Source organism: Epinephelus lanceolatus, chromosome 23, assembly GCF_041903045.1.
Source record: "Epinephelus lanceolatus isolate andai-2023 chromosome 23, ASM4190304v1, whole genome shotgun sequence".
Lineage (NCBI taxonomy): Eukaryota > Metazoa > Chordata > Actinopteri > Perciformes > Serranidae > Epinephelus > Epinephelus lanceolatus.
In genome coordinates this window covers 1,091,403-1,107,500 of record NC_135756.1, presented here as the reverse complement: position 1 = coordinate 1,107,500, position 16,098 = coordinate 1,091,403, and the positions used below count along the sequence as shown (strand labels likewise).

The window sequence follows — 16,098 nt, the reverse complement described above, 5'->3', positions numbered from 1 at the left end:
GTTTAAAACCATTAAACAAAACGTGCAGATCTGAAAAACCGAACATCCGAGTCCTTACAGGTTCTTTTAGTCCAACCAAACACTGAACAAGACTTTTTTAGACGATCAAAATGTTACAAATAATAACTTAAAAATCACACTGCAGTAGAGACAACTACAGCTACACCTGTACTCTGACAATCTGTGCTTACGCCATGGTTATGTTACTGAGCCAATATTTGCTGCCGTGGTTGTGACGTGTCAACAGAATGCACCCACCTGTCACTCAAAGAGGCCCCGCCCCTAATTACGCATCACTTTAAGCCTTAATAAAATGTAAAAAACTTCAGCCCCGTACAGTTGTGAGTTGTCATGAATGTTGAAATTAGCTACAGAGACCAAAACTGTTTTTGTACCAGGCTGTAAACATGTTTATATGTACATGTTAACATGGAGGTCTGTGGGGACTGACTCACTGTTGGAGCCAGCCTCTAGTGGACATTAGAGGAACTGCAGTTTTTGGCTTATTTTCCAGCGCAGGTTGACACACAATATCCTAAGTTAATAGCCTAATAAGTCACTCGGAACGCTGCTTTGTCACTTTTGTGACTTCTATATTTTCTAGTAAGCGACCCCTCGACCCCTGATTGTGGTCTGACCTACGCATCACATGACACACTAGGGCCGCCACCCCGACTAAGACTGTTCCTAGTGGACCAACAGTCCACACTTTGGATTTCCTGCCCAACATGTTATCAACTAGCCTGTGGAATAACCGCAGGTACCAGCCCTGGAAATAAACCTGACTCCTGATCGTGGACACTTCCTGTCTGTCCTTTCAAAGTAAACTCACACATGTCCCACTCATATAGGGGTTTTGTTTTTTCTGTGACTAAGCAACCAATGAAATCTTGCTGACTAATGACCTTTCTGATCGACTAACATTTGAGCGACTGTTGGGGGGGGCAGCCTGCTGGCTTCGAGACCCTTGATAACACGAGAGCAGCTTGTGTGGTGTGAACAGCGCAGTGGTCTGATGACTTTAAAGTGTTGTGTAAACTTAGCTTGAGAGACTTTTCCACCCAGACACCAACGACTGGCTCTGCGCCGCCTCATTGAAAGGATTTGTTGTTCAGTTATTTCTAACCTGTTTGTTACCTGCTGTGATGTCATGAGTCATGTGACCAGCAGACAGCAGGTCAGTTGAGTCAGTCCAGAGACACGGACCTGAATATGTTTTTCTGCAAAGCACAAACAACATGATGGAAACTGATATTTATTCAGATGCAAATTGCTCGTTATTATTCAGAGGAGAAGAAACACGACTGACTCGTCCTCTTCTTCACATCGACACGTCCTCTTCTTCACATCGACTTGTCTCACTGTGGATGATTTAGAGAAACGTCTGCTCTGTTCCAAACTTTGGTTTCACTAACCAGTAGTTTCATTAATTACATGTTACTGTAAAGTGCTGGCTATATTCTGCAGTCGCCCACACGGAGCCAGCGCACAGCAGGCAGCGGGCTGACAGCTGACCGCTACTGAGGAAGAAGAGGAGGAGGAGGAGGAGGAGGAGGAGGAGGAGGAGGAGGAGGAGGAAACAAAGCCCGGTGTGGCAGCTGGATTTCTTTTAATCGCCCACAAATTATACATCATCATGAAGCTTTAAACCTGCAGTTTATTTTTTGAAGCTTCATTTCCTCCGTTTAAAAGACCCTCGCTAAATATAGAGGAAAAACCATCAGTCAGAATTCATGTGTTGGCGGAGGTCTGCGCTCTCTGAGCGCTTTTCTAGTTTATTAATTAATTCATTTATTTATCTACACCAGCTCATTTTTATATTCATATTTTCATTTATCTACTTATTCATTAACTCATTTAATGTATTTCAGGACATGTTTCATGTGCATATTTATATTTTACTGAACTATACCAACTCATTTATATTTTTATATTTTCATTTATTCATTCGTCTTCTAACCACTTCATCCTCTTGAGGGTCGCGGGGGGTGGAGCCTATCCCAGCTGACATCAGGCGAGAGGCAGGGTTCACCCTGGACAGGTCACCAGACTATCACAGGGCTGACACATAGAGACAAACAACCATTCACACTCACATTCACACCTACGGACAATTTAGGGAGAACATGCAAACTCCACACAGAAGGGCTCCCACACCCGGGATCAAACCGGCAACCCTCTTGCTGTGAGGCAACAGTGCTAACCACCACACCACCGTGCCGCCCGTTTACATTTATTCACTCGTATTTATTTCAGAATTTATTTAAAAGGCATAATTATTTCTTTATTATTAATGTAACACAGATACAGGTGATGACGTTTCTCTGAAGCATCTCAGACTGGTTTCACTGGGAGACGACCACAACCAGCAACATCCAGCTCAGCTTTACATCGTTTGCATAAAGATCATAACTGAGCTTAAACAGTGTGTGTGTGTGTGTGTGTGTGTGTGTGTTAATTAATTCTCCTCCCAGCAGTTAAGCATTTAAACCCAGCCTGAGGTTTTTACTAACTGTGGATATTAAACAAATCTCACAGTGGACCCGTGTGTGTGTGTGTGTGTGTGTGTGTGTGTGTGTGTGTGTGTTAGCATTAGCCACACAGCTACATCTGGCTAATCCTTAAGCTAACACTGAGCTCTGCACACACACACACACACAGCAGTAGCAGTCTCTGAGCAGCGTCGAGTCAGTCGGATATTTTGAAGCTTTTTTTTAATGAATTAAATCATTAATTTTTTTAGGAACAACCAGCTGTGATGTTTACTACGTGTTTATCAGCTGCTGAGTCATCACATGAACATATTCATGTAGTGAGACTGGCACCTGTAAAGCTGTTAGTCATGTGTCATCTGCTCTGACAACACGTCTGGAGACAAACCGTGTTTATTTCTTACAGTGGTTCAACGTGCTCTCACAGCTGCACTGTCCTGCTTCAGTCTCTCTCGTGCACACACTCACACACTAAAACACCAGTGATGAGTTTTATTCTGATACCTTCGCTCACTCTCTGTCAGGTGACGTGTGAAGAATCAGTTTAGAGCCCAGATCCAGCTGTCAGCAGGTTTGTGTGGGCCGCACCATTAAACTTTAACTAGCAGGTTGTTGTGTTGTGATGGAGCTCTGCTGGTCCATCAGCTGCTCCATCGATCCAGTATTGATCCAACCAGCAGCTCCCAGTGAACATGGGAGCTGCTGGTGGTGACAGCACACACACACACTGAACCTGATCACTGAGGGATCACAGCCAACACGCGTGTGTCTAAAGTGTCCTCTCTCTGTTATTTACCCTCCTGCGTGATAATGGCTCATGTCACACTGCAGACGTATTAAACACTGAGTCACATCTTTCTTGTGCAGCTGATCCAATCTGCAGCTGGAAACATTAACGCAGGGAGGGAAACGCCCATTAATGTCAGAAATAACAAAGACTGATGTGAGTGTGAGGACGCCGATGAAGAAGCCAATGAGGCAGCAGAGCTACATTAATATTAGTGAAAAAACATGGAGTCATTTTAAATAAGATATCACTGTCTCGTTTCATAGATAGACCTAATGGAGGCTGACGGCGCCCCAGATTCAAACATCCAAAAACACATCATTGAAACCACAAAATATCTCCATACTGCTCGTCCGTAGTGATCCAAGTGTCCTGAAGCCCCGACATAAAAAGTTGTTTGGAAAAACGTCAAGCGCACACACGTGAGCGTGGTGCCCAGAGAGGCAGTCAGAGCTACAGGCTACAATGAGGCTAAAAACAGAGTTCAAATGAGGTTTTTCCAAACAACTTTTTATGTCGGGGCTTCAGGACACTTGGATCACTACGGACGAGCAGTATGGAGATATTTTGTGGTTTCAATGATGTGTTTTTGGACGTTTGAATCTGGGGCGCCGTCAGCCTCCATTAGGTGGAGTTGTGTTGCTACCTCCTCTCCCCTTGGATCTCTGCAAGTGATGTGAGGACTCTAAAACTTCACCTGAGCCTCCCTCGACATATGGGTGAGTAGATAATGGCTGAAGTTACATTTTTGGGTGCACTATCCCTTTAAAGGAAGTGTGAATCTGTGCACAGATTTATCTCAGTATCATTTTAAAGTCGAGACTTTTGAGACCTGACCTTGGCGTGTTACAGCTCATAATGTCACAACATCAGCTCTAAACTCAATCCATCAGAAGCATAAAAACTCTATTTCTAATGTCACACTCGACGTCCGGATCAAGGCACAAACTTCTGTTTGCATATTTCCCTTCATGTCAGAGCTGTGTCAGTTCCACCTGATGCGCTCCGCTCGGTTTAAATGCCTGTAGTGTTGTGTTTGTTGTTATCAGTGTATCAGCTGCTGCGGAGAGTGTTCTGCTCTGCTCATCGATCCGTCACATTATCGCTCTCTGACTCTAACTTCACTTTATTTAAAGTGCACATCAGCCACAGACTCTGCGCGCACTTTACATGTCAGAGAGGAGAAAAGAAGACGTGTGACATCACATGTAAAAATACACAGACACAGGTAATGATTTTAATATGACCATGAGGTGACTTTTAAAAACAGAAATAATAAAGTCCAGGGATGTTAAGAGTTAATTATTACTGTGTTACTGCACAGTCTGTCTGTAGGTTTACACACTTCTGTTAGTACACTTCAGCGTAGTACACTTTGTTGTTCTTTTATGGTGCACTAATTCCAACCAGGTCTGGACAATATGAAGACATTACATTGTTATGGAGATAGGAGACTGTATATCGTCTGACATTTTGGATATCATTGTTTTTCCCCTCATTTAAAGGCTTCATTACAGTAAAGTGATGTACGACCACACATCCTTATTAAATATTCAACTGGGCCTGTACAGTGTGTTATGAATACATGTTTAATTGACTCTATCAGTATGATGAACACACTTATTTCCTAATAAAGAGGCAAACACTTAACCTGGAAATCCAGATGCCCCACTCCTAACAAATTCTAATTTGCTCTGCAGGGGGATCTGACCCTGACGAGCAGAGCCTGCTGAATCACCATGGACCAATCAGATCAGTCTATTTGACAGAGGCGGGCTCTGGGTGGGCGTAACATGATGAGGACAGCGCTGCGCCGTGGGAGTCGAAAAGTAAACAGCCAAGATGGCAGCTGGTGAAGGACCGCGTCCATTCAGTTTAGCTTTGGAAGAAACACTGAGCCAACTACACTTATCTTTCTCCTTGAGAGAGGAACAGAAGACTGCCCTAGAAGCCTTCACTTCCAGGAAGGACGTTTTTGCCATTTTGCCAACGGGATACAACAAAAGCATAATATATCAGTTAGCCCCACTGGTCAGCAAACACATGGGGCTTAGTGCAATGAATATGTCACCTTGTTTTTTGCTCTGTTCCTACAGCTACACCGTCCTGCCACCAGGGGTTGGGGTGGTGTCACCAGCATTAATTGTTGAATGAGCGCCATCGCTAGCACCTGACTCGGGTGGCGCTCAGTGCAGAGTGGCCAAGGTTAACATGAGCCAAACAGCTGAGACCGTGAATTTGTGAATCCTAAGTTCTGGTTGGCTTGCTCTGATATTCTTACCACACCTGAACCAATCTTGCTCCTCCTGCCTAAACCTCACCAATGAAGCTAACGAGTACGAGCCAGTCTTAAATATTGAAATCAGCTCTTGGATGAAAAGTTAACGCTCCGCAAAACAGAACCACGTCACCATAATTGTGGCGACCGACTGTGTATTAGCCGTCATGAAAGCTTTTGTTGTCGATGTCTGTTTTACTGATGTTGTTGTCCGGCAGCATTTCCTGCCTGCATCATGCTGATGTCAGAGGATGGCTGTTCCCGTCTGTGTCTGACGCCAGACGTCGCTGCCCAAACACCAATATTTTTGACGACTTCAGAGTGAGACTGAGGTGCTACAAACCATGGACGCTTTACATGTGCACGTTGTTATGAAGCGGATATGTTGAACATGTTAACATGCGGTTGTTTAGGCACAAAAACAGTTTTAGTGGCACAATCCCATCTGGAAACATGGTGATGGGTCACGAAATACACTCACTCACACTGGCTAAAAGGCTGCTGGAAATGCTGCGATGTCGCACTAACAAACAACCAGCTGTTGCCTGCTGGTCTTGAACAGTGCTCTGCAGCCTGGCAGCGTCTCCCCTTGGTGTCACACCTTCCTCCATTTCTCTGAATCCACTCTCACAGTTTGAGTCACATTTCGTTTACCGTGACATCTGAAACATTTCAGAAATCATACTTGTATCAGGGCAGTGGACGTGGCCCACCATGACTCCAGCCCATCAGTTAGGAGTAAATACCCACGGTGTAATCCAGACAGCTGACTGGACCAACCTTTAAAGTTTGAGCCTGACAGAGTCCATATATGGTCGTGACTTCACGTCTCCAAACACAAGTGAGACGCTCTGATTTCATCAATTAATTACAACTTTGTGTTTCTGCAATAAGTGGAACAGACTCTGATAAAATGCTCTGTCGCGCATTGACACACACACACACACACACACACACACACACACACAAACACAGTCACACAGTTGGAGGCCACACAGACAGAAACGTCCTGCATGAAATAATAAATGTATCAGCACACAGTCTGTTTCCCATCAGCACCGTGGGGAAGAAATCTGATGTGGAAACAACTCTGCAGCAGAGGCTTATGGGAAATTCATAAGGAGGGAGTGAGTGTTGTGTGTGTGTGTGTGTGTATGTGTGTGTGGTTTGATAAGTGGAACACACACACACACACACACCGTCAGCAGTGTGTTTGAGTTAATCAATGTCGTGGATGTGAAGCTCTGACCTTTTCTAGTTGAACCACCTGCTGCTGCAGGAAAAATGAGTGTTTCAGTGTGTGTGTGTGTGTGTGTGTGTGTGTGTGTGTGTGTGTGTGTGTGTGCACGTACCGTCTCTCTCTCTGCAGGGTGTACGAGCTCCTGAAGAAGCCCAGCAGCTCGTCCTCGATGGCGGCGTCGAAGCTCATGTTCAGCCGGTAAACTCTCATCGGCTTCAGCTCGCGGTGCAGAACCACCACGTACATCTGATTGGCCGGGTAGGGGAAGTGGCGGTGGATGCGCATGGCTCCGCCCCCGGGCCTGTTGGCGGGCCGCCCACCGGCGCCGCCCTCTGCTGTGACGGACACGCGGTCCACCTGCAGGGAGGAAGAGGAGGACATGTAGTGATGAGCGGTGAGATGATACGTTACAGGGAATAAAAATAGATCAGTGTTGACGAGTCGTTGCTTCTGTCAGCTGATTCAGAGCAACTTGTGTCGGTCTCATTCGTGCTTGTTCACATTTTTTTGTGCCTGACTGTTTTGCAGTTTATTCACAGGTGTAGAGAGCAACATTGACAGTGAAATCTGCAAAATATATTTGAGCCTTTTGAGCCATTACTAATAGGTCTAATCAATATTTTCAAACTGTTTCTGATGTGAAAACAACAAAAACAACAAACCAAGAGACGCCAAAGTAAACACGTGTTTGTGTTTGTTTGTACATGATCCAGTGTTCCACATATCCTGCAGGTATCTGTTTGGAGTGTTTGGAGGAGACGCAGCATTAAATTCAGTAATCAATCATTTCCACTCTTTGGATTCAGGCCCACCAGAATTTATTACAACAAAATGTTGGACCAAAATAAAAAGCTCTCATTCAGAGTTCAACTTTGATCTCGGCGCCGCTGATCTTCGAGGAAACAGACAGCGCCAGTGAGTCCAAAGTCGAGGACGTCATCATGTTTGTTACATCACATCTGCTCGTGTTATTTTATTCTGCTCTGCTGGAGGACAACGTGCTCCGAAAAAGAGTCACACAGTGGGGCTCGACTGTTTCCAACATGGCGTCAGGTCACACACCGTCTCACTTTACAAGTGAAACAGTCACTAATATGTATCTGAGAACATGTGAGGAGAGTGTTACAGACACTGTGTTTAACCTCTGCTCTAGGTTTACTGCTGCGTTCCAACTGAGTTGTGTTCACTGTGTTCATGAGAAGAGCCCATATGAACACCCCCCCGTACAGTAAATATGCTCTGATTGTGTTGTTCATGTGCTAACTGACTAACTAGCATCAAGACGCTCACTGTGCGTTGATGTGCAGCGTTTTGTCTGAGACACACGTGACGTGAGGCAGCTTCTCTGAGGTCTGTGTCTGAGCCTTTTGGTTGACTTTCTTTCTTTGAGTTGAGCAGCACCAACGCGTCCTTTGTCCTCTGCAGTGTGCCTCACATCCTGTCACATGTCCAAAGAAATATCTTTATTTACCAATAACATCTAGTTTTATGTTGCTTCTCTTTTGCCTTACGAGCTGGGCTGTAACACAAGATGTTTTGATTTGATCTGCGCTGCCTGACTTGATGATTCCTCGACTCTGATTGGTTGTTGTTGCTTGTGTGTGGTAGATCCTAGTTAATGCCAGTAGAAGCACTGTGAGGAGGAGGGGTATGAGTTTTCAGCGTATTCCTAAACAATGGGTCCCAAGATATCCTATGAAAAATGCGTGCACAACCGTTTGTACAACATCTTACAAATTTGTTTCCAACGAATGACGTTACACCCTCACTGTACAGTTACGTGATTAATGTAAAGTTACAGAGGTTACATTTAGGAAAAGAAACATGGTGAGAACGTACAAAATGACTAAGTTCACACAGAACTGAACACATCACTCCAGGGGAAAGTCCTGGGTGAATGCCCATTTTCTTGTTCCTGCTATCATGACCGCCAGAAAAAGACGCTGCATGGAAGGAAACTGCGGAGGAACTGCAACTTCCAGGTGAGCAGGCTACCTATGGTGGTGCAGATGGATGACGTACGCTGATGACATTGCATATTGACGTACGTCGTAACCTGCGATTCAGTAGTAAACGGCCATCGCACAATCTGCACACATCAAACTTGACGTCGTCCCAAAGTTTATTAGATCCACGTGTCACAGTGCGTCATGCAGTGGTCTGATAAGACTGATAAAATCACACAGTGTATAGAGGACATTAGGGAGTCAGTGAGTCGGTCACAGGTAGACTGACTCAGTCTGAACACCTGGTCAGGTGTGACTTAACGAGGCTGGCTGCTAGCGTTAGCGTTAGCATCAGAGGCTGTGCTAGCTCAGACCTAAAGTCTTTGTGTTGAGGTGATATTTCAGGTTGAAGTTCTCCGATGGTACGGAAACTCCTTCCTGCAGAACCTGCAGAGAACGCTGCTCCTATCAACAGCTCCATCTGGGTGTTTTTGAAATGTAAATGTTCCGTTCACGGGGCTGAGCAGCGTCGTCTCATCTGCCTCCGTCATGTGACAAAGACACTGTGGCCTTCAGTGACGCACCAGGTCAAAGGGCACCACGGGACGCCATTAATCAGAGTTAATTATTTTAATGTGGTATTTTGACAGCCTTAAATATGACAGAACGTTATGTCTGGAGAAGTTGTGAACTGTAGCTGTGAGTGAAATCTTGATTGTTGCACGTGTAACGGAGCAGTCTCACAGAGTGGTAGCTCTACTTTTACTTAAGGCAAAGATATGAGTGCTTTTTCCACCACTGCACAGGATCAACAAGTGTCTGCAACACAGGGTGTTATATTTAGTTTATTATGCTCTGACCATAAACATCCTGTTCTCTGTGTGTCCCCTATTTGCTTGTTCGATGCTCATTGCCAGAAAATTCTTGCTTAAAATCACCTCCAGATGTTTTTTATCACAACATCAAAAGGCTGCAAAAGGCCCACAGACGCATCCACCTGCAGACCAGCAGAGCAAAGAAGTCAAACAAAGAAGAATCAGCCATCATTAGGCAGAGAGCTGAAGAAATCCAGCGGAAGTACCCTCTGAGATGAGCAGCGGTGCATGATGGGAACACGCCCGGCAACAGGGGGAACCATTAGGAACCTCTGGGTCTCTTTGTTGTCACACATCAGCGCCTCTCAGCCAATCAAAGGCTGGGTGTGTGCGTCTGTATCCGTCTGTGTGCGAGTGTGTTTGTTCTTTGATGAATGAAGTGATCGATACGAGCAGAGAGCCTGCTGACACAGAGAGGAAACGTCGGGGATTAAAAGGATGTTTTTCAAGGGTTTTCTGGTGAGTCAGCGAACGCAGCGCCACACTTTCTCGTGATGCCTTCAAACGCTCCGCTCAACCAAAATGCTTTTTAATTGTGTTTGTTTGTTGATTGGTTTGGGTTCTGGGCTTAACTCGTCACTGTCAGGCGCTTTAACGACCCACCATTGTTCCTGTTTGAATACTAAATCTTTATTAATGTCTCATTGTAATCAAATCTGTTGTGAGCGCCGCTGAGATCCCCACAAGTTCATTTTCCTCGACATAAACTGAAACCAGTCGATGCCTGAGGTGAAGGAAATCAGCCTGGTGATGTGTTGGGCTCAGCAGGAATTATACTTCATGTTTTAAAACATGCAAAGCTGCAACAATGAAGCTCTGAGCTCTGGTTTGTTGAATGCATTTTGTACTTGTGACATTTCTTTAACTCTGAGAATAAAGTGCTGCTCACAGGAGTATTTTTCTCCCCTCTCTCTTCAGCAGGTTGTATTTTTATCCACAGTTGTGTTTTTTGGCCCTTTTCATCATCTTTAAGAAAAATTGTCATGTGGACTCGGAGGATACCTTAGAAGACCTGCCTGGCGCCCAACAACACCTCTGAATTCACAGCGTGATCACATACAAACACAGACGGGGCTGCAGGGTTTTTAATTGGCCTCGGCCCGAATTAGACTCATTTATCCCCCTCTCACATTAGCCCAGATGACCGGGCCTGAAAAATCATGATGCTCAGGCGTTTCTCTGAGGCTTTCTCTCACCACGCGCTCGTCTCGGGAAAAAAAAAAATCGGCTGAAACAGCAACTTTGACGGTTAATTAGCCTCGTTAAGGAAACCTCTGAGGCCAAATCTGGAAATAAACATTCTTTGTTCGAGAGCAGGTTGTTGCTCGGGCGCAGACAGCAGACCTAAGGATTGCAGACGAGGAGGACTCATCAGGAAAGTTATCAAACTGTGAATGTCCACGGGCAGCGACGTCTCAGAGAGAGGGCGGGCAGAGTTTAGAGGAGACACGCAGCTTCGTTCTCAATTACTGTCATAAGTTACTACACATCAGCTGGAGGAGGCCCACATCAGCTCACTGCTCAGAAGGTCAGAGGTTGGTGCAGGCTGTGTCATACAATGTTTTCCTACAAAAAGTAAGAGAGTGTGCCAGTAAACCCGGAACTCCGTTAGCGCTTTTAGCACGTCCAGTTCTCTCGTCTAAAAGTCAATACGTTTTTTGAATGGGATTTTGGTAAAATGCCTCAAATAAGGTCTGTGTTTAACAAAAGCTTAAGCGAGTTTCAGGTTTTGTTCTACGACATAAAACACGTCAGTAAATACCCTACTTGTGAATTTTGAAGCTTTTACGTGTCATAAAAAAGGTGGTTGCTAACAAGTTGCTCAATACGACTACAAACCCTGTCGGGGACATTAAACGTCATCACCCCCGAACAGGCGAGAGTGCTGGCAGTCCGCCATTACAGCTTCTTATTTAGCTTCAACAGTCCGATTTCCCCATTATACAATGTTTTCAAAATAAAGCAGCCGAAATCAGTTGAAAGCTTAGTGATGGTGACGTCAAGAGTCATGTGACCGTGGAGTAGTCATGTAGTCCGTTAAAGCCTAACGTTAGCTTTTTACTTCTGGCGATCGCATTTAAGCTTCAAATGCGGTATGAAAGGTGTTCATATGTGAAGATTATCTCGCTGAACAAAACCTGTAAGTATCATAAACTTGTGTTAGCCACAGAGCTTATTTTCTGACATAATCCAAAACGCAGTGCAAAAATCACATTCACTTTCCAGCGCGATGCTAAACTTCCGGGTTTTGACGTCAGCCCCGTCACACTCTATACACCAACATTCATAGATATCCAACCTAATCATGAGCCAGTAATTCATGCATGAGAATGTTGCAGTCATGTGACCAGTGCACAGACGGGCGTGAAGACAACCCTCTGAAGTCCTTGATATCCAGCGCTTGGTCAGTGATTTCAGGCGTCAAACACTGACCAAGAAAGCCATCTTTTCATGTCGACATGATACGCAGCCAATCACTCTTATTGTTTAACGGCACCCAGTGGCGTCAGGGGGAACGGACAACAATGGAAGTGAGGACAGCGGAAGTCCGAGTAGGACAGGCAGGACAACTACTGACTTTCACCTGGTAGGCTGGTGTTCACTTCCTGTATGATTGTAAAACGTAATTGCGTGATTTGTCAAAGGAAAGAAAACGTGAATTTGCGGTGTTGTACCGACGTAGTGCTTTTATTTTGAAAGAGACTGTATCAAACTGTACATTTCCTGTGAAAACAGAAGTGTATTTTGAAAACAGACAATGCATGTAACAGGCTGAAGTTGACACGGCGTCCCAGAACGTCAACAACCAACACACCCAGGGTACCTTGGACGTCATATGTGGACGTGGAAAGTCCATGACCAAACGTGGACATGTGACGAGGTCACAGGATGTGGTCACAGAACACAGGACTATCCCCGGGAGACGAGTGTTCTTTGAGTCATTTTAAGGTACTTAAGTTAAGGTACTCAGTTTCTTTCCCAAAACATAACCTCTGTAATTTTGCTTGCCAAAACCTGACTTTGGTAATTTTACGCTAAATGTCATTTGTGGGGCACGAATTTGTACGATATTATATGAACTGTTGTATGAGCATACGTTGTATAATAATTTTTCTACGCACTTTCTGGACTTCATGCAAAACTGTGGTTTCTGTGGGGAGATCAGATCCTTTGGCTCTTTCAGAAACATGTGCATTATCTTCTGCGCCACACTGTAAGAACTACATTGGCTGATTTACCAGTGAAAAGTTAAAACTGATTTAAGATGGCTGTTACACATAAAGCTGTTGCTTTAATGACTTTGTTTCAGTGTGACTGTTGAAACAAAGGTTCCAGTTTATGTCACCCAGACACCTCTAAAGCTTTTCAGTGCTGACGGGGCAGTTACACCTTTTACATTTCTTAACACACGGTTCTGCAAAACTTCTCTATGTTTCATATCAACATTTATAAAGTGATGCAGTATCTCAGCTGACTGTGTCATCAGGAGGTGGAGGGGATGGTGGATGGTGCGACGCCTGCCGAGCTGCAGACACTGTTCAACACCAACGCACAACTGAACCAGCTGATTTTTAACAAGACATCGCTGCGTTTAGATTTTTAGCCAGTAAACATGGATTTTCTTAGCGACCTGTCACCATGTTTCCAGACGGGATGGTGCGACAGGAAGCAGCTGTTTGTTACAGAGACATCGTTGGTGTTCCTGCTGCAATAGTGCAAAGAAAAGCGCGTTTTTGTTTCTGAGACATTGCTGGGTTTCCACGGGGACAGTGCCCCAGAACAAGGTATTTTAAGCCAAAACGTAGTCTTTCCAAACCATATCCAGATGGTTTTTGTGCCTAAACGTAACCACACATTAACCACAGAGTCGCTGAAAGTTTCAACGTATCAGTTACATAATAACGTATAGGGCTGACCTTCGAATCCATTTATGGACATTCAAAGCTTCGGAGCTCAGAACGAATTTAATTCGAAGCATTCAACGACGGGGGAGGGGGGATTTTTAAAAAAAATTATGGCGTATAAAACGTAGTTTCTTCCAACACTAGAATTAAGATAAAAATATTCACAAACGAAAAAACACTAATGGTCGGTGATAAGTAGTGTTTAACTTTTGATTGAACACTAAATTAAAACCCTTGGCGCACACTGCAGCACAATCAAACAGATGCGCAACTCACAGCATCAGAAGTGTCTCTGACACCAGACTCAGAGCGGACCGGTGGAACTGGAAAATGCATATTAGGCCTACTAGTTACTACCTACGTTTTTCAAGTGATTTCCCAAATTTGTTGTTGAGTTGTGATTTGCCAATTGCTTTTGGCAAATCTGGCACTCTGCTTTCTGGGGGTTGTCGGGGCATATTTTAAAGTGCAACCACACATCTGATGACCTCTTGGACATGTCTGCAGCTCTGAGTGCGCTCGTTGTCAGTATCGGACTGGTGGGGTTAGTGTTGTGTTTAAAGCCTCCTCCAAAAAAACGAAAAATAAAGCGCCGAAGCTTCGATTTTTTTTTTCACAATCAAATCCCGTGCCATCGAATGAAGCTTCAAATTTTTTGGGTCAGCCCTAATAACGTACAGATGTGACGTCTCCATGGTTTGCAAAAACATACGATGCCAACATTTATTCTGGTGACTGGGTCGCTCAACAAGCTTTGGCCAGATTGCCACTAACCTTCCTGCAGATAGTCACCATTTCCAGAGGATTATTCTGGATTACTTCGGTGACCCCGACCACATGTACAAAGAAATATGAAACTCTGATGCATTCATGCTCCATAGGGAATAAAATCTTTGGCATTTAAGGTATCAAAAGACCTTTCCTTTACCAATAACCACAAGTTTTAGGTTTACGAGGCTTCAAAGGGTTCAGTCACATCACCGATTATAACAGCAAAATTTCGGACAGGTGTCAGCTGAGTTCAGTAGACTCTCCGTGATCAGATCTGTTCACAAAGTAAATAAATTTGGTGTTTTCATGTGACGATCAACGAGATGACCTTTGACACAAGAATTTTTACTGTTGTCCAGCTGCAAACGTGACGCCTGTGACGGCGCCTAACGAAGACTCAAACACTGAGGAGGTTATTAGCAGAGTCACGCCTCCTAATTTTACATAAGCACACCAGGACAGCTTTCCTCTTTGTGTTCGTTTAACCTCGAATGTCGGCAAGCTGATGCCCGTTGCCGATACTGGCATCTCACAGATGTCACTATGTTCTGAAAGATAATTTATGTTAACCTTACAGGCCACCGTACCTCAAGGCGGTCAGTGTGCAGGACGATGAATCTGGTGGCGTTGACGCACTCCAGCTCGATGCTGACCTCGCCAGAGAAGGTGAAGTTGTCCATGTAGACGGCGAGCCGCAGGTCGTAGTGTCGCGGCCTCAGAGACCCCGGCAGCCTCGAGTTCCTCCACGGCTGGACCGCCTCGTCGTCCCCTCTCTCCCCCGTCCTCTCCCCTCTGCTCCCGTTCAACTTCGATGACCCTCCGGTGCCTCGCGAGCCCGACTCCCCCATTGCTCCGTCCCGATCTCGTCCGCCACACTCCTCAAAGCGGACGCTGAGCACCACAGCCACCGCCGTGACGATGATGAGGGTGAGGATGGAGAGGGCGAAGCCCAGCACCAGGCGCTTGTGTACCGTGATGTGGCGCTCGGTGGTTCGAGGCCGGACCACCACTGACTCTGCCCACTGGTCCGAGAGGCCGCGGCCATTCCGCATGGCGCCCGGGCTGCTGTCGTTTAGTCCCATTGATCTGAAAGTGTCACTCTAACGGCAAAGAAACGTCCTCACGCTGCAGGAAAACTCTCATCTATGCTCAGCTCAGACGAGTCAGAAAGTCTTCAGTCCATCAGACCGCCCGTCTCTGCAGCTCAAACTCCTGCAGTTATATTTCTGAGAGCCTGACCTCTGACCCCGGCGCCGCTGGACCGTTATGAACGTCCTTCAGCTCAGGCTCGAGGTGGAAAATCAACACCGCGGCACGTCTTACATTTCAGACAAACAAAACTGACAAACCAGAAAGGGATGAGATGGTCGTGTGCGTTTTGGTTTTGCGGTGAAGGGGAAAGAAAAAAAATCAATGCTGCATGGCTCGATTACAAGTTCTCGAGGCGGCTGAGGAGGAGGAGGAGGAGGAGGAGGAGGAGGAGGAGGAGGAGGAGGTATGCTGTTGAGGATGTGGCTATACAGTGAGCGTACCATCCATAGGCTTTCACTGGGAATCAGCTGGGTAAGCTCAACTCCAAAGCAGCACAGACGGCGGTGAACAAAGCCTCGCTCAGATCCTGTTCGCTCACAAACAACCTGAAGTCACAGATTTATTAAAATCGCTCTCAGATGATGGAAATCCTCATTTTGAGCTTCACAAACAGCCTCTTGATCCGAACGCATCCCAGCAACCAAAAACCAACAGAGGAGGTTTAAAGCAGCAGGTTATTTTCTCCGGGTTGTTATAAAGTTAATTTCTTCTG

General features: G+C 45.4%; 1 protein-coding gene across 1 annotated transcript in view; it reads right to left on the bottom strand.

Moving 5' to 3' along the window:
* The window catches only part of LOC117249410 (thyrotropin-releasing hormone-degrading ectoenzyme-like), a 282,617-nt gene extending 267,100 nt beyond the window's left edge, over positions 1–15,517 (bottom strand). Inside the window, exons 1-2 of the mRNA XM_033615055.2 lie at positions 14,882–15,517; positions 6,910–7,154 (exon numbers count right to left, since the gene is read on the bottom strand). Of these exons, the coding sequence (XP_033470946.1) occupies positions 6,910–7,154; positions 14,882–15,376 (740 nt within the window). The 5' untranslated portion in view covers positions 15,377–15,517. The remainder of the gene's footprint in view (positions 1–6,909; positions 7,155–14,881) is intronic.
* Between the last annotated feature and the right edge of the window lie 581 nt (positions 15,518–16,098).